This window comes from Myripristis murdjan, chromosome 13, assembly GCF_902150065.1.
Source record: "Myripristis murdjan chromosome 13, fMyrMur1.1, whole genome shotgun sequence".
NCBI classification, from domain to species: Eukaryota; Metazoa; Chordata; class Actinopteri; order Holocentriformes; family Holocentridae; genus Myripristis; species Myripristis murdjan.
Window position 1 is genome coordinate 31,154,506 of NC_043992.1, and position 21,174 is coordinate 31,175,679.

General features: G+C 42.2%; 3 protein-coding genes across 3 annotated transcripts in view; 2 read left to right on the forward strand and 1 right to left on the reverse strand.

Moving 5' to 3' along the window:
• The window catches only part of LOC115369725 (uncharacterized), a 216,416-nt gene that overhangs the window by 66,832 nt on the left and 128,410 nt on the right, over positions 1-21,174 (reverse strand). The gene's annotated exons all lie outside the window — the stretch shown is intronic.
• LOC115370342 (extracellular calcium-sensing receptor-like) lies at positions 1,360-4,691 on the forward strand. The gene is given in 6 exon segments (XM_030067330.1): positions 1,360-1,650; positions 1,829-2,623; positions 2,794-3,021; positions 3,285-3,408; positions 4,028-4,591; positions 4,594-4,691. Coding segments are annotated over 6 exon segments (2,073 nt in total). The 5' UTR covers positions 1,360-1,386.
• LOC115370341 (extracellular calcium-sensing receptor-like) lies at positions 14,000-17,405 on the forward strand. The gene is given in 6 exon segments (XM_030067329.1): positions 14,000-14,293; positions 14,552-15,346; positions 15,517-15,744; positions 15,995-16,118; positions 16,742-17,311; positions 17,314-17,405. Coding segments are annotated over 6 exon segments (2,073 nt in total). The 5' UTR covers positions 14,000-14,029.

A 21,174-nucleotide genomic window follows, 5' to 3' on the forward strand; every position in this document is an offset into this window, starting at 1 on the left:
GCACCTCCGCGCGCAAATCACACAAGCGCGTGAGGACCTTGCCCCAGGACAGCCATCGGACCTCAGAGTGCAGCAGCAGCTGTTGGAAGTGAGTGTCCAACTCATTGCAGAGGGTGGAGAAGAGACGAGCATTCATGGCACGTGATTTAATTAGGTTTACAATTTTTACTGCCTTGTCCAGGACCACGTGCAGCTCTTTTGGCATCTTCTTGGTCGCCAAGGCCTGGCGATGGATGATACAGTGCTTCCAAACAGCAGCTGGGGCAACCACTTGCTTATGTTTATCTATTCATTGAATTTTTGACACCACCATGTTTTTTTCCCATTGTACCTGATGCTCTGCTTTTGCTTTTTATTCCTGGTATGCACTGTAAAGCACTTTGTGTTTTTATCTGTGAAAAGCACTAGGCCTATATAAATTACTTACTTACTTACTTACTTACTTACTACTGTGTTATCCCAGTGATGAACTGACAACCTGTCCATGGTGTTTCCCTGCCTTTTGTCCAGTGAATGCTGGGAAAGGCTCAAGAACTCCTGTCACCTTGTTTAAAGATTGATTCATGCTGTGCGCCATTTCTGATAATCTGTTTTACACCAACATTTCTTGAACCAGAATTTATGTGACTGCATTTTCCTATCAGATTCCGTATACATTCACAAAAGACCTTGCCATGAGCCATGGGTTTTGGACCTCCCTCCTCCGTACTGTCCCCCATGTGGAGCCAAAGGGATGTAACATCACTGTTCCTTTGTTATTGGTCATTGGTTTTCCAATAAATATAAACACCAGTGCAAGCTCTTCCCTGCCTCTGTTAGGGTGCATGTGATGCTGCCCCCCACACTTGGTCTTTACAGTATAATGTCCACACAAAGCTGGCAGGAGCAGGGTTTTGCCCTGCTGCAGCTGTTGCTGCTGGCGTCTCTCTCTAGGGCTGAGGAGCCGGTGTGTAGGCAGAGAGGGGAGCCAGAAGACCCACAGCTTTCTAAAAATGGTGACATTATCTTGGGTGGAATCTTTTCTTTCCACAGCATCTGGTGGAGCAGACAAGATAACTACACTCACACACCATCGCCAGTGCAGTCCACAAGGTAAATCATACTGTAACAAGTTCCTTGGAATAAGTAAGTTAGATAAAAGATACTGTAAGACAGGGTTTTTGGGTGTCTTACCAATTGTGTTAAATTATCGGAGGGCTGTGGATGTAATCTCTTCTTACAATACAAATGGGTAGGTATACAAACGAATTGAAATAGACATAAGTAGTGTTTATTTGTTTGTTCCGATGATAATCAGCAACTAGGTTTAATGTTACAACCTGTTTAATGTTTATAATATGGTTTAGGTCAAGTTTGAATTTCAGAGCATTTCAGTTTGCCCAGGCTATGCTCTTTGCCATTGAGGAGATTAACAACAGCACAGACCTACTGCCTGGCATCTCTCTGGGCTATAAGATGTATGATACCTGTGGATCTATTGCAATGGGAGTGAGGGTGGCACTGGCTTTGGCTAATGGTAATGAAGATAAAGCTACATCCTCCACAGCACCCTGCACCAGACCAGCACAAGTGGTGGCTATCATGGGAGAGACCTCCTCTTCTCCTTGCATGGCTATAGCCACTGTCATTGGACCCTTTCACATCCCATTGGTGGGTAGCAATTGTAAAAAAAAAAAAAAAAAAAAAATTCACTGTAATTCATCCATATGACCACAATGAATGCAGCTATAAGTGAATTACTGCTGATGTTCCCTGTGTTGTCCTGTGTGAAACGTTTGATAATTTGTATCCTCAACTTGGCATTATCATTCATTTCCGCCCCCCACAGATCAGCCACTTTGCCACCTGCGCTTGCCTCAGTGACAAAGTCCGTTACCCATCCTTCCTCAGAACAATACCCAGTGACTACTACCAGAGCAGAGCTTTAGCCCAGCTGGTCAAACACTTTGGCTGGACTTGGGTGGGGGCAATCAGAACAAATGATGATTATGGCAATAACGGCATGGCCATATTCACAGAGACTGCCAAACAACTGGGCATCTGTCTGGAGTATTCAGTATCCGTCTTTAGACAAGAACCACCTGAAAATATACAGAGGGTAATTGACATCATCAAGGCCTCCACCTCAAAGGTAATTGTTGCTTTCCTTTCACACTTGGATATGGATGTATTAATACCTGAGTTGACACACCACAACTTGACTGGGTATCAGTGGGTCGGCAGCGAGAGCTGGATCTCTGATTTCCACACTGCAAGTATGGATAAGCATCACATCTTGGATGGTGCTATAGGGCTGGCGATCCCCATGGCCCATGTCACAGGCATGAGAGAGTTCATCTTGGATGTAAAGCCATTTAATTCATCAAATAATGAACTGTTGACAGAATTCTGGGAGACACTATTTGATTGTAGGTTCAAGAAGACAAAAAGCTCAGAAAAGAATCAGAGATACTGCAGTGGATATGAAGATGTGTCTGGGCTGCAAAATGCCTTCACTGATATGTCACTCATGCCCATATTTAACAATGTCTACAAAGGAGTGTATGCTGTGGCCCATGCACTTCATAGTGCTCTTGGCTGTAAAAAAATGTGTAGCAAGAAAGTACAGCCAAATCCATTCATGGTGAGTTGAGGACTGCAGGCAGAATGCTAGTTAACATTATGCACCTCATTCATGACATTGACAGTGACATTTTAATGATAATGAATAAATTATTGTAGGATGTCCATTACTCTGTAAAGCTTCTACAAGGTAGCATGACAAGTAATGAACTAAATTAATATCTATGTCAGATTTTGCAGCACATAAAAAACATTCAGTTCAAAACAAAGGAAGGGGAGCAGGTTTACTTTAATGAGAATGGAGACCCAGCTGCAAAGTATGAAATCATAAACTGGCAGCCAAGAGAGAATGGCACTGTGGAGTTTGTCACTGTTGGTTTTTACGACACAACTTTACCTGCAGACAAACAGCTGTATCTGTACAATAAGTCCTTCATGTGGGCACAGAACTCGAAACAGGTAGGCTACTCCATTGTTAACACTTGGTTTTATTGAATTGTCCTGTTGAGTTGAATTTACATTCATGTCAAATATAAAGACAACAATAGATCACTGTTACTGGGTGAAAACCATTCATCTCCAGAAAGTCAACTTCCCAGGAACTATTAAAAACAGTGATGATTATGGCTTGATGAAGGTGCATTTTATAAAACAAAGTGAAAGCCTATATGTTTATTTCCTGCTGCTTCATGCTCATTTTCACACTGTTTTGTTTGATGCAGGTGCCGTTGTCAGTTTGCAGTGAAAGCTGTCCTCCAGGAACACGCAAGGTCCTGCAGAAAGGAAAGCCCATCTGCTGCTATGACTGCATACCATGTGCAGAGGGAGAAATTAGCAACACCACAGGTACTTTAGTATTATTATATAAATTGACAGTAAATATTAAGTTCATCATTGGTGTATTTGAATATCGTGAATGAGAGTATTGCAAAATCTGACTCTGAATCATAGCTTAGTAATATTATGTGGCTGTCATTTTATACAAACAGAAGTTAATATTATTTATTTGAGTGAATTAAGTATAGATAAGTAAATGTCAATGCACATAATACATTGACGACATTTCTCTAACTGCTTAGTCCTTTGCTAAAAGGCAAAAGCCTTTGTCATTTTTAAAATACCTTTTATTAAGACAAAATAAAGTAGGATGTCAATTTGTTGTAAGCTGGGTCATGGTGGTTTGTCATGGTGGGAGTCCCCAGAAACAACATTTGAAAACAGGTGGTTTGGATTACTACAACTTTGCATAAAGGAATAATGCCTTTTTTCTGACTTATCCAGACTGAAACAAGATTTTTGGTTCCATTTTCACCTCTGTACCTCCAGTGGTTCCATGCCTATGGGTAGCATTTTGTGTTAGTTCAGCATAAACACTGGAAATATGTGTATTTTGCCCAAAATATTTGGTATTTTTTTAAGGTTAGGAATCTAAAATTTCTAATGTTTGTGTGGTATCACATTTTAGATTCTATCACCTGTGTGCAATGCCATGCTGAATTCTGGTCAAACAACAAAAGAGATGACTGTGAAAAGAAGATGACCGAGTTTCTATCATATGAAGAGATTATGGGCGTACTGCTTACGGCAGCATCTTTATTAGGAACAATGATGACTACAACTGTGGCAGTCATTTTCTTCAGAAACAGGAACACCCCCATAGTCAGGGCCAACAACTCTGAGCTGAGCTTCCTGCTGCTCTTCTCCTTGACTCTGTGTTTCCTGTGCTCTCTGACCTTCATTGGCCGGCCCTCCGACTGGTCCTGTATGCTGCGCCACACAGCATTTGGCATCACCTTTGTCCTCTGCATCTCATGTGTTCTGGGGAAAACTATAGTGGTGTTGATGGCCTTCAGAGCTACACTTCCAGGCAGTAATGTCATGAAATGGTTTGGGCCTCATCAGCAGAGACTCAGTGTGCTGGCCTTCACTCTTGTACAGGTTGTCATTTGTTTTCTCTGGTTAACAATCTCACCTCCTTTTCCTTTCAAGAATTTTCATCACTTTAAAGACAAAATCATCTTAGAATGTGCCCTGGGTTCAGCTGTAGGTTTCTGGGCTGTGCTTGGGTACATAGGACTCCTGGCTATCTTTTGTTTTGTCCTTGCTTTTTTGGCTCGGACGCTGCCTGATAATTTCAATGAAGCCAAATTCATCACCTTCAGCATGTTGATTTTCTGTGCTGTCTGGATTACCTTTATCCCAGCTTATGTCAGCTCCCCTGGGAAGTTTAGTGTGGCTGTGGAGATATTTGCCATTCTGGCCTCTAGTTTTGGATTGCTCATCTGTATTTTTATTCCAAAATGTTACATCATGTTATTTAAACCAGAGAAAAATACAAAAAAGAACATGATGGGTAAGATGCCATTAAAGACATTATGAATCTTGCAATATATGTATAACTGCAAAAGTATGACGAGAACTTTATTTCAGTAAAAACATTTAGGCATGAATGCAGTGTTTTAATAGGTCTAGTTATCTGTGGTTGCTGTGATTGACAAATAGAAACATTTAACCACATTTATTTATTCAATAAATGTCGCAATTAAAGTCAATCAGACTGGCGAATTAGTACATGCATGCCAAAGAAGGTTTTTTGGGCCCTGCTGGTAGGCAAAGCATAAGGATGGGTATGCTGGTCCATCCGTATATCTGTCCATTTAACACTTTACTCCAAGGAAACATATCTAGAAATTCTGCACATTTACTCTACTCAGAGGATGTATCCAGGTATTTTTGTTTATTTTGTAATACCACTGATACATAGACGTCATCAGATATCACAAAAGTAACTACTGGAAGACTGTGATACTTGGTGAGTGCATTCCTACTCTTTGAAGGAAAGTTCCTCTTGGTTGTGGTGACCCTGGAGCTGCCCACTGTCCATATATCTAATTTGATATCTCAAATCTATTGAGTGGATTGCAGTGAAATTCAGGAAGCACTTTCATGCTCCCAATAGGGTGAAACCTCTTACAGTGCCACCAGAAAGTATTATGACCCCTTCACTTTTTCCACATTTACTTTTTAAAAATCTATGCAAAATAGCCCACAATGACAAAGTGAAAACATGTTTTCAGACACTTTTGTAAATTTATTAAAAATGTAAACATTTAAACATAATAGGTACATAAGTATTCACATCCTTTGCTGTGATGCTCAAAATTGAGCTCATTTGCATCCAATTTCCACTGGTCATCCTTAAGATGCTTCTACAACTTGATTGGAGTCCACCTGCGGTAAATTCAGTTGATTGAATATGATTTGGAATGGCGCACACTTTTCTATATAAGGTTGCACAGTTGACAGTGCATATCAGAGCCGAAACAAACAAAAAAAATTAGGCAGCATTGAAGGTCCCGAAAAGCACTGTGGTCTCCATTACTTGGAAATGGAAGAAGTTTTAAACCAGGACCCTCCCTAGATCTGGCTGCCTGACCAAACTGAGTACTCAGGGAGGAAGGGCCTTGGTCAGAGAGGTGACCAAGAACCCAATGGTCACTGAGGTGGAGCTCCAGTGTTCCCTTGTGGAGATACGACTACCATCCAGTTGGTCAATCATTGCTAACGCACTCCACCAATCAGGCCTTTATGGTAGAGTGGCCAGACAGAAGCCACTGCTTACTAACAGCCACGTGGCAACCTGCTTGGAGATTGCCAAAAAGCACCTTAAGGATTCTCAGACCAGGAGAAACAAAATTCTCTGGTCTGAATGTGGCAGCACAAGGGTTTCAAATCAGGTTTTGTTATTTGTACCAGACAACGCCACCTTGGGAATTTCACCCAAGGAAATAGGAGGGGTGCACTGAAAGTACACAGGTTCAGTATACTGAAGGCAGGAGATGTGGTTCAAATTATCAATTACAACATTTATTAGAAAAAATATCCATATAAAAAGACAACATAAAACCACATTCACACAGGGATGTATAGGGAAACCTAATTGGGGGCTGAGGCTTACCGGTTGGAGGATATGATGAGGGGTAAGAGGAATCCCTGCGAAGAAAAACAAAACTGAAGGCACCCCAAACACACATGAAACCACACTCACTGCACTGAGTTGAGTTTGTGAAGCAAACTCAAAAAACTGGGGGGCTCAGCGGACGCATAGAAAAAGGAAGGGGGGGCCACCACCCTGGACACCAACACCTCCACCGTCGGCACTCAGTAGCTAAAGAGGAAGGGAAAAGGAATAAAATTAGTGGAACACACACACCCAAAATAATTATAAAAAGAGAAATAAATCAAATAATGAAACCAACCCAAACGTCTTCAATTAATCAGTCAACAAATCATATAACTTTTCTAAACCGAGAAAACAAACAAAAGAAAAACAAATAAATCATGAATTATGCAAATACTTTAATAGAAGAAACCAAACTAAATGAAGGAAAACAAACTAAATCATTACATATGAAACTTATTAGGAATCAAAAACAATAAAGGTAAACCACAATGCCCCAGTCCTTTCACTAAAACAGGCCCAAGCCTTAGCCTAAAGGAGCTGACGTTGAGTCCACTGAACGCTGCGATGGATGGCCACCGCCTGCTGAGCAGCTGGCTGGCAGTGAGAACAACGAGAACAACGAGGGAGGACTGAGCCATACACCACCCAACGCCGTGACACATACAGAATCGACCCAGGCAAAACAGCAGCGGTTCCTTATTTGGTTATACTGGTAGCTTTCCACCACAATCAGGCAGCTCCAGCAAACACCTGAGAGTAGGGATGGGATTTGATAAGATTTTAGCGATTCCGATTCCATGATCGAATGTGCTTATCGATTCGATTCTTTAACGATTCTCTTATCGAATCTCACTGAGCAAGGGGAAGAAAAAAAGTACAAATGGGTTTATTTGTATTAACTTTCTTTTATATCGTTGTGTTGTTAAAATGCCACCACTCCTGTCCATCCAAATGACTTTTACACAACTACATTTGAGCGTTCAAATTATTGAAATATTTATTAAATAATGGTACAAAACCGTACAAAACAAATAGTCCTATTTTTCTCAATATGGGTACAGAAGGATCAGATGCAAGTAGCATTTGATTGGAGAAGTTAAGGTAGTTTAGATACTACCTTGTACTGGGTTATTTCGCTCAATAGCTTAAAAGGTATTGAGTACCGATACCCAGCCCTATAGCGTATACAGTATGTATGAATAAATACATTTTAAATAACTTTAAACAAACCTACAGCATAAGTAAGAGAAAATCTCTTCTCCCCTTGACCCCAAAACAAAACTAACTGAGGCAGGACTGGGAGTCTCGCCTCCTGACCAAACATCAAAAAGAATGGGGACTTGGTGGGGAGTGGTGTTGTAAGAGAACAGGACCTATGGCAGGCAGGAGTGCCAGTCTCATTTTCACGACACAGGCAGAGCACGCAGCAAGTTGTGAAGAGTCCAGTTGAAACGTTCGCACTGACCATTGCCAGCCACATGGTATGGAGTGGTGCAAGATTTCTCAATGCCAAAGAGGCCACAAAGCTGTTGGATCAGGGAGCTTTCAAAGTTCCGACCCTGGTCTGAATGGATGTGGGCAGGGACACCAACCTTGGAAAACCATTCTGTGACCAGAACTTGGGCCACGGTGGAAGCTCTTTAGTCAAGCTCTTTAGTTAGTTACTGAACACATCTGTGATGACAAGGACATTTTCTAGCCCATTCTGGGTAGGTTCCAACAGTGTAATCAATGGCCAGAATTCCATTTGGCTGAGAAGCTAGCAAATGTCCCATGAAGCTATGAGCAGCTGGTTGGGTGTCCTTTGCAACATGACACCACTCACAGGTTTGGCACCACTGTGCCACATCCGAGGACATACCTGGCCAGTAACAACGCTGTCCAAGAAGCTCAAAGGTTCTTTTGACACCTTGGTGGCCATGCTTCTGGTGAACCTCAGTGAGCACCTGCTCTTTTATAGCAGCAGGTAAAAGCAGTTGTAAAACCGCCTCTGCACCATCCCACCACCATCACTTTCCCCATCACTTTCTGGTATTCTCCACACCCCATTACTTTCGACTAGCTGGCTCCATTGGCAGAGCAATGCTAATGCAGGCTGAGACATCTGCTTTCGCTCCTCACGGCTTGGATGCTGTTTCCACTTCCAGAACACCAGAAGTTCCTGAAAGAGGGTCAGCTTGCTGAAGTGCTTCAGTGTCAGATGGTGTGTGATGAGGCAGGGCTATGACAGCTGTTTGTGTCATGCTGACTGTTAGCACAGGCCAAGCTTCCTGTAAGGGCTTGGGGAGTGCTGTACCCGGGAGCATGGCTTCCACACACTGCATGCCTGGGGAATGCTGACGGGAGAGAACATCAGCATTCTTGTTGCTTCTCCGAGAGCGGTACTTGATCTCAAAATCAAAAGCTGCAAGCTGGGCCGCCCAACGTTGTTAAGTGGCTCCCAGTTTGGCAGAGGACAAGTGGCTAAGTGGGTTGTGGTCTGTAAAGACAGCACACTTGTGACCAAGCAGATATTCCCTGAAATTGTCAGTCATGACGCACTTCAGTGCCAAGTACTCCAATTTCATGGAACTATAATTAGCCATGTTGCATTCAGTGGGCCTCAGACCCCGGCTGGCAAGTAGCCAAGGTAAGGAATGGCTGGCCCATTGGCTGCTCTGTGCTGCAGCCAGTGACAAGATCAGAGCTTCTCTTGACCCCAAGGCACAAAATGTTCATGGAAAAAGCTCTCTCTAACTGTAGACACCATGAACCCAGTGTCAACTTGGAGAACCTTAGTTCCCCAAGCAAGCACCACCCATGCCAACAGAAACAAGCCCGGAGCCAGTAGCTGCACCCCCGAACTGTGGTTCTGCAATTCGGCGGACGCTGTTTTTCTGATGGCTGAGCAGGATTGGACTCTCTGCTAGATTGTCGAGGAGCAGGTAAAGAAGGCTGAGTGCGAGGAGCAACACGCACCCCGTCATACTCACTGGTGTAATGACCAGGCTGCTGACACCGCCTGCAGATTAGGGGGCCATGGATAGAGGAGCAACTGTGCCGACGAGAGCTCTGAAGCAGAGAAATGCTCTGAGTGAGCTGATTGAGCTGCTGAGGGAATGCCTCATTCATTCATGAGGGAAATGCTAAGACTCCACGTCTTTTTCCCTCATCTCACTCAAATCAGGCACCAGAGATGTGTTGGCCACCACCTGAGGGCCACTCTTGACTCCATATTGGAGACCAAGCACATGGAGTTACTCTTGCCCCTAAAGCCTGAGGGCAAACCCTCCCGCTCCCACCTGATTGCCACATCCCTAACCTAAAGCAAGGTAGCTCTAGGTAGGTAGGCTCTAGTTTCGCAGACCAGGCGAGGCAGGGGCGTAGCGCAGATGCGCTTCGCCAACTGGGTGTGGCCAGGCGGATTTTCCAAGTTTGGCACGCCGTTCTCGGTGGCGCAAGTACTCCGCCGTCCCTCCTACCGGCGCAAGGGAGGAGAGAAGGCGTGGAGTGGGTTTGACACAGCCGATTCACATTTAACCAATCAAATGAGCCCCTGTCCTCGCCTTTAAAATGCGCTGCGCGAAGGCGTAATGAAAGTTTACACAGCTGACAAGGAGGTCTATTGCCGCAGGCGGAGCGGAGCTCAGGAGACAGGCGCGGAGCGGAGACCGGCGAGCAGTGCGGACACGTCACCAAAACCTCACAGGCAGGCTTCCGGGATGTCAGGCACATGAACGATGCAATAAATACCGAAAAAAACACTATTCAATGCTACGATCACAATCAGCACATACATATATCTCCATATCAACTGTCCCGTCACAGCTGATGTCAGATCAAAGGAGATTGGCACTGTTTATGCTGATTGTGAGGTTTTGGTGATGTGCGCCAGGCAGCCAAACTTCCACTGCGCCGGCTCCGCTCCGCCTTGCGCGGAAAGTAGACGTGGTTTCAGGAGGCGAGCTTTTGGCGCACCTCGGCGAAGCCTTTTGGCACAAAACTGTCACTGCGCCAAGCCGAATCTGTCGGCACCTCCCCCCGCTGCGCCACCACTCCCATCTCCGTGCAAGTCCGTCTGCGAAACTTGGAAACTGTCCGCCTCTGCCGTTTCGCCGGTCGAAACTAGCTCTGCGCGGGGTTCGCCTCACTGCGCCACCCCGCGCTGCGCCGGGAAACTAGAGCCCTAACTGTTTTAGCCCTTGACAAAGTGCGCCATCAATGCCATGTTCAACAAATTTGTCATGCAGCAAAACCTCAACGTTTTGCATGTCAGTAGGTGCACGCTGTTTTTCTGACGTCATGAGACTCATTAATGTATGGGATAACTCTTGCAGGATCTCCCCTTCTTGTTGCCACCAAGAGAAGAAGGCCTCTTGCAAAGCTACATAGGAGTCAGAACAACCGTAAAGCTCTTGCAACACAGAAATGATCTTATCAGGATCTTCCTGTTCTGCCTCAGAGTGATATTTGATCTCCTCACGCGCCTCTCCCTCAACATACAAGAAGAAAGCCCGATCAGATGCACCCGAATGACAAGTTCTCATACAAGCCTGTACTTCCTCAAGCCACTCACTCAGCCCTATACCTGATTTTCCCCTAAACATTTCCCCTGTCCCAGGGCACCAAAACCAGTGTCTCCATCACAGGGGCACTAGCAGTGGAAGGGTCGGATGGTGGCAAAGCAGAACTAGAGGGCGCTGCATTGGGACCAGGCACAGCCACAGCCTGTCTCTGCCGCAACCTGCGACTAGATCCCTCAATTCCTGCAACTCTCCCTCCATAGCTACACCGTGACCAATAAATTGGAGATACCTTGCACGAGTTAAAGCAGAAAAGTTGAGAATGCCAGATTCTTACAGTAACTAGGGGCAGAGGCTGCTGGTTTGCCTCTGAAAAAAAGAAAAAATATATATATATATATAAAAATGAGTGCACAATAAAAATAGCTTCTACCAAGGACCGTAATCACAAAAAAGGAAGAAAAATGCAAAAAAAAAAAAAAACTGGAACACGTCTCTGTTCTTAAACAGTAAATCCTGCCAACAGTGCCAGAATGTGGCAGCACGAGGCTTTCAAATCGGGTTTTTTATTTGTACCAGACAACGCCACCTTGGGAATTTCACCTAAGCAAATACATTTTGCCAATGAAACAAGCAAATTTTCACTTGTTTCAAGCGAATTTTCAGTTTTTCCACTGGCAAATTTTGCCAATGAAACAAACAAATTTTCAATTGTTTCAAGTGAATTTTCACTTGAAACAAGTAAAAATTGTCCAAAAACAAGTTACTTCTGAGGTGATCATGTCTTATTTTAAGTGTAATCAGATGTTTTAACTGGAAATAAGATATATTGACTTGAAATAAGACAAATATTCTTGGTAAGATTTTGAATTTTTGCAGTGTTTACAAAATACCTTTCCATGAACCCATAAAGATCCTTCTGGTTTTGCACCTCCCTTCTCTGTGCCCTGTGTGGAACCGCAGACAGCACTACTGAAGTGCACTACTGGAAAATACAGCAGTAATCTTTATAGCAACAACAATAGCAATAGGGTTACTAATATCCACTGAAGACAAATAAATACTCAGAAATAACACTGATCGCATGAACCTAAACATATAGAATAATGCTTTGTTCTCATGCCATCAGTGTGGATTTATTGTAATGCAAAAACGAGGCATTCTGAAATACATAATCTCTCAGTGTAAGATCACAGCTTATGGCTATACTTCGGTCCACCCACAATATATATTTTTTAAGACTGAACATTAGAAGATACTTTTGCAGCAGAGTGATACAGAGGTTTGGTGGTTAGCACTGTTCTGTCACAGTAACAGGGTCATTAGTTTTACTCTCAACGTGTTTATGTGGGTTATGTGGATTTCCTCCAACAGTCCAACCAGTACATTATTTCTAATGCAGATGCCCCACTGGGTCTGTTGTGGGCACAAGAGGGGGCGTCATGGAGTCTCCCAAATTACAAGGTTTCATCTAGCCAACATGAATGTTGTCACAAAATTGCAACTCTTACAGCCACCACTACCACTTAACAACATTATGGCCTGCTGGTGGTGCTAGAAGAAAGTTCATGGGGTCACCAAATCTGACATGTATCACCCACTAAGCCACATGAATGCTTTCACAAAATTTCATGGCAATGTTAAAGTAGTTTTAGAGACATTAGTGTTCAAAATTTAAAATATGGCCTGCTGGTGGCACTAGTGGGAAGGACATAGGGTCGTCATAATTTCCAGGTTTCATCCTCCATGCAACAAGAATGCTGTGACCAAATTTCATGGTTTCCACCTCATAGCTTTGGAGATATTCCACTGCAATATTGACAATTTGGCCTGCTGGTGGCGCAAGGGACAAGCAAAATTAAATGGTTTCATCCTCCAGCTAACAAGAATGCTGTGACCAAATTTGATGGTGATCCACCTCATAGCTTTGGAGATATTCCACTGCAATATTGATGATTTGGCCTGCTGGTGGCGCAAGGGGCAAACAAAATTTAATGGCTTCATCCTCCAGCTAACAAGAATGTTGTTACCAAATTTCAGGCAATCCACAAAATCTCTGGGCCTAACAGCTGACTGACACAGTGACCTATAGTGCCCTACTTTCCAGTGTGACAGAAACATACAGGCCAAGTGAACTGAGCCCATATGTGTGTGACTGTACTCGTGTGTTATCCCTGTCTATGGTGTTTCCCTGCCTTTAGTCCAGTGAATGCTGGGAAAGGCTCTAAGCACCCCTGTCACCCTGATAAGTAATCATAAAAATGGTATAGATTGATTCATGCATGGGGCATTTCTGACCAACACACCAACATTTCTTTAACCAGAATTTATGTGACTGCATATTTCTATTAGATTCCGTATACATTCACAAAAGACCTTGCCATGAGCCATGGGTTTTGCACCTCCCTCCCCCGTACTGTCCCCCATGTGGAGCCAAAAGGATGTAACATCACTGTTCCTTTACTATTGGTCATTGGTTTTCCAATAAATATAAACATCAGTGCAAGCTCTTCCCTGCCTCTGTTAGGGTGCATGTGATGCCGCCCCCCCACACTTGGTCTTTACAGTATAATGTCCACACAAAGCTGGCAGGAGCAGGGGTTTGCGCTGCTGCAGCTGTTGCTGCTGGCGTCTCTCTCTAGGGCTGAGGAGCCGGTGTGTAGGCAGAGAGGGGAGCCAGAAGACCCACAGCTTTCTAAAAATGGTGACATTATCTTGGGTGGAATCTTTTCTTTCCACAGCAGCTGGAAGAGCAGACAGGATAACTACACGCACACACCATCGCCAGTGCAGTGCACAAGGTAAATCATACTGTAACAAGTTCCTTGGAATAAGTAAGTTAGATAAAAGATACAAATGGGTAGAAATACAAATGCACTGAAATGGACATAAGTAGTATTTATTTGTTTGTTCCAACTAGTTTAATGTTACAACCTGTTTAATGTTTATAATATGGTTTAGGTCAAGTTTGAATTTCAGAGCATTTCAGTTTGCCCAGGCTATGCTCTTTGCCATTGAGGAGATTAACAACAGCACAGACCTACTGCCTGGCATTTCTCTGGGCTATAAGATGTATGATACCTGTGGATCTATTGCAATGGGAGTGAGGGTGGCACTGGCTTTGGCTAATGGTAATGAAGATACAGCCACAGCCTCCACAGCAACCTGCACCAGACCAGCACAAGTGGTGGCTATCATGGGAGAGACCTCCTCTTCTCCTTGCATGGCTATAGCCACTGTCATTGGACCCTTTCACATCCCATTGGTGGGTAGCAACTGTAAAAAATGAATTCTGTCATGATCATCCCTGATCTAATTAACCTTGGCCACATTTTAAATTATTATCATTGTTATTTTATTTTTTAAAGAAAAAAAAAATAATTCACTGTAATTCATCTATATGACCACAATGAATGCAGCTATAAATGAATTACTGCTAATGTTCCCTGTGTTGTTCTGTGTGAAACTTTTGATAATTTGTATCCTCAACTTGGCATTATCATTCATTTCCGCCCCCCCACAGATCAGCCACTTTGCCACCTGCGCTTGCCTCAGTGACAAAGTCCGTTACCCATCCTTCCTCAGAACAATACCCAGTGACTACTACCAGAGCAGAGCTTTAGCCCAGCTGGTCAAACACTTTGGCTGGACTTGGGTGGGGGCAATCAGAACAAATGATGATTATGGCAATAACGGCATGGCCATATTCACAGAGACTGCCAAACAACTGGGCATCTGTCTGGAGTACTCTGTATCCTTCTTTAGACAAGATCCACCTGAAAAGATACAGAGGATAATTGACATCATCAAGGCCTCCACCTCAAACGTAATTGTTGCTTTCCTTTCACACATGGATATGGATGTATTAATCCATGAGTTTACGCACCACAATCTGACTGGGTATCAGTGGGTCGGCAGCGAGAGCTGGATCTCTGATTTCCACACTGCAAGTATGGATAAGCACCACATCTTGGATGGTGCTATAGGGCTGGCGATCCCCATGGCCCATGTCACAGGCATGAGAGAGTTCATGTTGGATGTAAAGCCATTTAATTCATCAAATAATGAATTGTTCTCAGAGTTCTGGGAGACACTATTTGATTGTAGGTTTATGAAGACAACGAGCTCAGAAAAGAATCAGAGATACTGCAGTGGATATGAGGATGTGTCTGGGCTGCAAAATGCCTTCACTGATATGTCACTCATGCCCATATTTAACAATGTCTACAAAGGAGTGTATGCTGTGGCCCACGCACTTCATCATACTCTTGGCTGTAAAAAAATGTGTAGCAAGAAAATACAGCCAAACCCATTCACGGTGAGTTGAGGACTGCAGGCAGAATGCTAGTTAACATTATGCACCTCATCCATGACACTGACAGTGACATTTTAATGATAATGAATAAATTGTTGTAGGATGCCCATTACTCTGTAAAGCTTCTACAAGGTAGCATTACAAGTAATGAACTAAATTAATATCTATGTCAGATTTTGCAGCACATAAAAAACATTCAGTTCAAAACAAAGGAAGGGGAGCAGGTTTACTTTAATGAGAATGGAGACCCCGCTGCAAAGTATGAAATCATAAACTGGCAGCCAAGAGAGAATGGCACTGTGGACTTTGTCACTGTTGGGTTTTACGACACAACTTTACCTGCAGACAAACAGCTAAATCTGCACAATAAGTCCTTCATGTGGACACAGAGCTCGAAACAGGTGGGCTACTCCATTGTTAACACTTGGTTTTATTGAATTGTCCTGTTGCGTTGAATTTACATTCATGTCAAATATAAAGACAACAATATATCACTCTTACTGGGTGAAAACCATGCATCTTCAGAAAGTCAACTTCCCAGATTATGGCTTGATGAAGGTGCATTTTATAGTGATGATACCAAAGTGAAAGCCTATATGTTTATTTCCTGCTGCTTCATGCTCATTTTCACACTGATTTTGTTTGATGCAGGTGCCGTTGTCAGTTTGCAGTGAAAGCTGTCCTCCAGGAACACGCAAGGTCCTGCAGAAAGGAAAGCCCATCTGCTGCTATGACTGCATACCATGTGCAGAGGGAGAAATTAGCAACACCACAGGTACTTTAGTATTATTATATAAATTGACAGTAAATATTAAGTTCATCATTGGTGTATTTGAATGTCATGTATCAGAGTATTGCAAAATCTAACTCTGAACAATAGCTTAGTAATATTATGTAGCTGTCATTTTATACAAACAGAAGTTAATATTATTTATTTGAGTGAATTAAGTATAGATAAGTAAATGTCAATGCACATTATACGTTGATGACATTTCTCTAACTGCTTAGTTATTTGCTAATAGGCAAAAGCCTTTGTCATTTGTAGAATACCTTTTATTAAGACAAAATACAGTAGGATGTAAATTTGTTTGAATGTAAGCTGGGTCATGGTGGTTTGTCATTTTTAAAAAGAGAGTCTCTAGAAACAACGTTTGAAAACAGGTGGTTTGGATTACTACAACTTTGCATAAAGGAATAATGCCTTTTTTCTGCCTTATCCAGACTGAAACAAGATGTTTGGTTCCATTTTCACCTCTGTACCTCCAGTGGTTCCATGCCTCTGGCTAGAATTTTGTGTTAGTTCAGCATAAACACTGGAAATGTGTGTATTTTGCCCAAAACATTTGGTATTTCTTAGGAATCTAAAATTTCTAATGTTTGTGTGGTATCACATTTTAGATTCTATCACCTGTGTTCAATGCCATGCTGAATTCTGGTCAAACAAGAGAAGAGATGACTGTGAAAAGAAGATGACTGAGTTTCTATCATATGAAGAGATTATGGGCGCACTGCTTACGGCAGCATCTTTATTAGGAACAATCATGACTACAACTGTGGCAGTCATTTTCTTCAGAAACAGGAACACCCCCATAGTCAGGGCCAACAACTCTGAGCTGAGCTTCCTGCTACTTTTCTCCTTGACTCTGTGTTTCCTGTGCTCTCTGACCTTCATTGGCCGGCCCTCTGACTGGTCCTGTATGCTGCGCCACACAGCATTTGGCATTACCTTTGTTCTTTGCATCTCATGTGTTCTGGGGAAAACTATAGTGGTGTTGATGGCCTTCAGAGCTACACTTCCAGGCAGTAATGTCATGAAATGGTTTGGGCCTCATCAGCAGAGACTCAGTGTGCTGGCCTTCACTCTTGTACAAGTTGTCATTTGTATTCTCTGGTTAACAATCTCGCCCCCTTTTCCTTTCAAGAATTTTCATCACTTTAAAGACAAAATCATCTTAGAATGTGCCCTGGGCTCAGCTGTAGGTTTCTGGGCTGTGCTCGGGTACATAGGACTCCTGGCTATGTTATGTTTTGTCCTCGCTTTTTTGGCTCGAAAGCTGCCTGATAATTTCAATGAGGCCAAATTCATTACCTTCAGCATGTTGATTTTCTGTGCTGTCTGGATTACCTTTATCCCAGCGTATGTCAGCTCCCCTGGGAAGTTTAGTGTGGCTGTTGAGATATTTGCCATTTTGGCTTCTAGTTTCGGATTGCTCATCTGTATTTTTATTCCAAAATGTTACATCATGTTATTTAAGCCAGAGAAAAATACAAAAAAGAACATGATGGGTAAGATGCCTTTAAAGTCATTATGAATCTTGCAATATACAGTATGTATAGCTGCAGAAGAATGACAAGAACTTTATTTCAGTATGAACATTTTAGGCATGAATGCAGTGTTTTAATAGATCTAGTTATCTGTGGTTGATGTGACTGACATATATACCCCCTTTTATTCAATAAATGTCGCAATTAAAGTTAATCAGACTGGCCAATTAGTGCATGCATGCCAAAGAAGGTTTTTTTGGGCCCTGCTGGTAGGCAGAGCTTAAGGATGGCTATGCTGGTCCATCTGTATATTGGTCCATTTAACACTTTACTCCAAGGAAACATATCTAGAAATTCTGCACATTTACTCTCCTCAGAGGATGTATCCGTTCATTTTGTAATACCAGTGACACCTAGACATCATCAGATATCACAAAACTACTGGAAGATTATGATACTTGGTGAGTGCATTCTTACTCTTTGAAGGAAGGTTCCTCTTGGTTGTGGTGACCCTGGGGCTGCCCACTGTCCAAATGTCTAATTTGATATCTCAAATCTATTGAGTGGATTGCAATGAAATTCAGGAAGCACTTTCACCACCACTTTAACCTGGTCTAAAATCTGTTAAAAGGTGCTCCATCTGTGCACACACACCTGATAAGTTTATGACTAGATATACTAACTCTGCTAGGAGTACCTGGTCACATTCTGATTTTATTTCTGATTTTACTTCTTTTTTTAGCTTGTCCTCAGTGTCTTTGTGTGACAATTTAGTTAATAATTTTTATCTTTCAGTCACACACATTTTATATGATATTGCACCTGTAAAAACCGTGATAATTTCTCATAAATCTAAAGCACCCTGGAGGAATGTGGAAAGAACGAAGGCACTAAAAAGAACGTGCCGCAACGCAAATGGCGTAAGACCAAATTGCAGGCTTATTATATTCTCTATAAAGACCTGCTCAGAAAATATAACAAAGAAATAAAAACATCTAGACAGTATTACTTTTCTCAAATTATTAGTAAAAATCTCAATAACTCTAAGTTTCTGTTCAGCACAATTGATAAACTGGTCAATCCCTTGAGACCAATACCTGCTGAACTCCACTTGTCACAAAAATGCAATGAATTTGCCTCATATTTTCCAAGATTATTAACATTTGAAACAAAATCATGGCTTCTTCTGCTGGTGCGAGTGACTTCTCTTCTTCCCCTCAGTGCCATACTGCCATCACGCTCTCCAACTTCATACAACTTAGTACAACAGTTAAGCTCTGCTACATGTGCTCTTGACCCAATGCCCACCAAGTTGTTTAAAAATGTTCTCAACTGCTTGGTAAATGATGTCCTTGAAATTGTTAATACCTATCTCCTCTCTGGAATCTTCCCCTCAGCTCTCAAACACACTATTGTTACACCACTGTTAAAGAAGAGCAATCTTGATCCACTTGTTCTAGAGAACTATAGACCAATCTCAAACCTACCATTCCTGGGGAAAATTCTTGAAAAGGTTGTATATAAACAATTACATATGTATCTGTCATATAACAATTTCTTGGATGTTTACCAGTCTGGTTTTAGAGTTAACCACAGCACAGAAACTGCCCTGACCAGAGTTGTGAATGATCTTAAAATGAACTCTGATAACCACAAAGTTACTTTTCTAGTACTTCTCGACCTCAGTGCAGCTTTTGATACTTTTGATACATCTTTACTGGCTTTCCTCTTACCTTAGTGGTATATCTTTTTTTCTGTTGCTGTTGGTAACTCTGAATCAGATGTAGTCAGCGTTCCATGTAGAGTCACTCCAAGGTCAATTCTTGGCCCCCAGCTGTTTAATTTGTATATGCTCCCTCTTGGATCCATCATTCAACAGCACAACATATCATACCAGTCCTATGCTGACGACACACAGTTATACATATCTGTTTCTGCCAACCACCTTAACCCAGTGAATGATCTCATCCAGTGTATTACTTTAGTTAAATATGGGATGGCCAAAAAATTCTTGCAGCTAAATGATGGCAAAACTGAGATTCTTTTAGCAGGTCCGAAGGCTTTGAGACACCAGATTAGCTCTTTGTTAACTCCCCTATCTGTAAAACCCTGTGAGCATGTCAAAAACTTGGGTGTGATCTTGGATGCTGATCTTAATTTTCAGAAGCACATTTCCAGTATCTCTAAGACTGCTTTTTTATCATTTAAGAAATATATCCAAAGTTAGATCTTTCCTGTCACAGTCTGATTCTGAAAAGTTGGTTCACGCATTCATTTCCAGTCGACTAGACTATTGTAACGGACTCTTTGCTGGACTGGCAAAGCAAACACTTAATAAACTCCAGCTTACTCAGAATGCTGCAGCCAGAGTATTAACCAAAACCAGAAGGTGTGAACACATCAGTCCTGTTTTAATTTCTCTTCACTGGCTACCAGTTAAGCAAAGAATTGTTTTTAAAATACTTCTTACTGTTTTTAAAGCTATGAACAGCCTAGCTCCCTCTACATTGTTGACATGCTCTTTGAGTACACGCCAGACAGACCCTTGCGATCATCAAATAAAAGTCTCCTCACCATACCTAGAATAAATACTAAATCAGCTCATGGTGCTTTCAGCCATTATGGTCCTACTCTCTGGAATTCTTTACCACATGAACTTAGGTCTTTTACAACAGTGTCTTCCTTTAAAAGCAGACTAAAAACATATATTTTCTCACAAGCTTTTAGTTAGATTAATGTAGGGTAAAACTTTCTTTTTAGAAACAGTATTATTACTGTTATTTCTTTTAACAATGATAATACTAATACTTCTTACCCTACTCTCTTATTTTAATACCTTCTCACTTTTTAATTTTTATGCTCTTTTATGTTCTTACATGTTTTTATATATTTTTATGTATGTAACATCTTCTTATTTTATGTTTTATCTTGTTTGTTTTATATATGCAGTGTTAATGTAATGTTTTATATTCTTCTTATGTATGATCTTTACTTGTTTTTATGTACATTGAGTTTACGCCTGCCATATGAAATGTGCTATATAAATAAATTTAACTTTGACTTTCATGCTCCCCAGAGGGTGAACCCTCTCAATTTGGTGATTTTAGAACCATTCCTGTAGCACCACCCTTTGATGAAAATGTAAAATGTGTACACTAGATATCAGTAAATGTAATCAGCAGATTGCCATGATATGTGGTGAGTGCATTCATACTCCCCAGAGGAAGGTTCTTCTTGGTTGTGGTGACCCTTTGACCTTTCCTCTAGGGCTTCCTGCAAGCCGAAATGTTGAATTTTATGTTTCAAATCTATTGGTCAGATTGTTCTGCAATTTAGAAAGCACATTCATGCTACCTAGTGGAAGAACCCTGGCAACCCTCAAGCCAAACATTTCACACAATATGGGCCCTATCTTGTGCCACCCGCTATCCGCTGCCACTACCCGCTACCCGCAAATTGCGGATTTAGGAGCTTCCGCTATCCCTAAACGGTATCTTGCGCCACCCGCTACCCGCTATCCTTATGCCGACTCCGTCATTTGCGCCTGGAGGTGTGTTCGTGGGCGT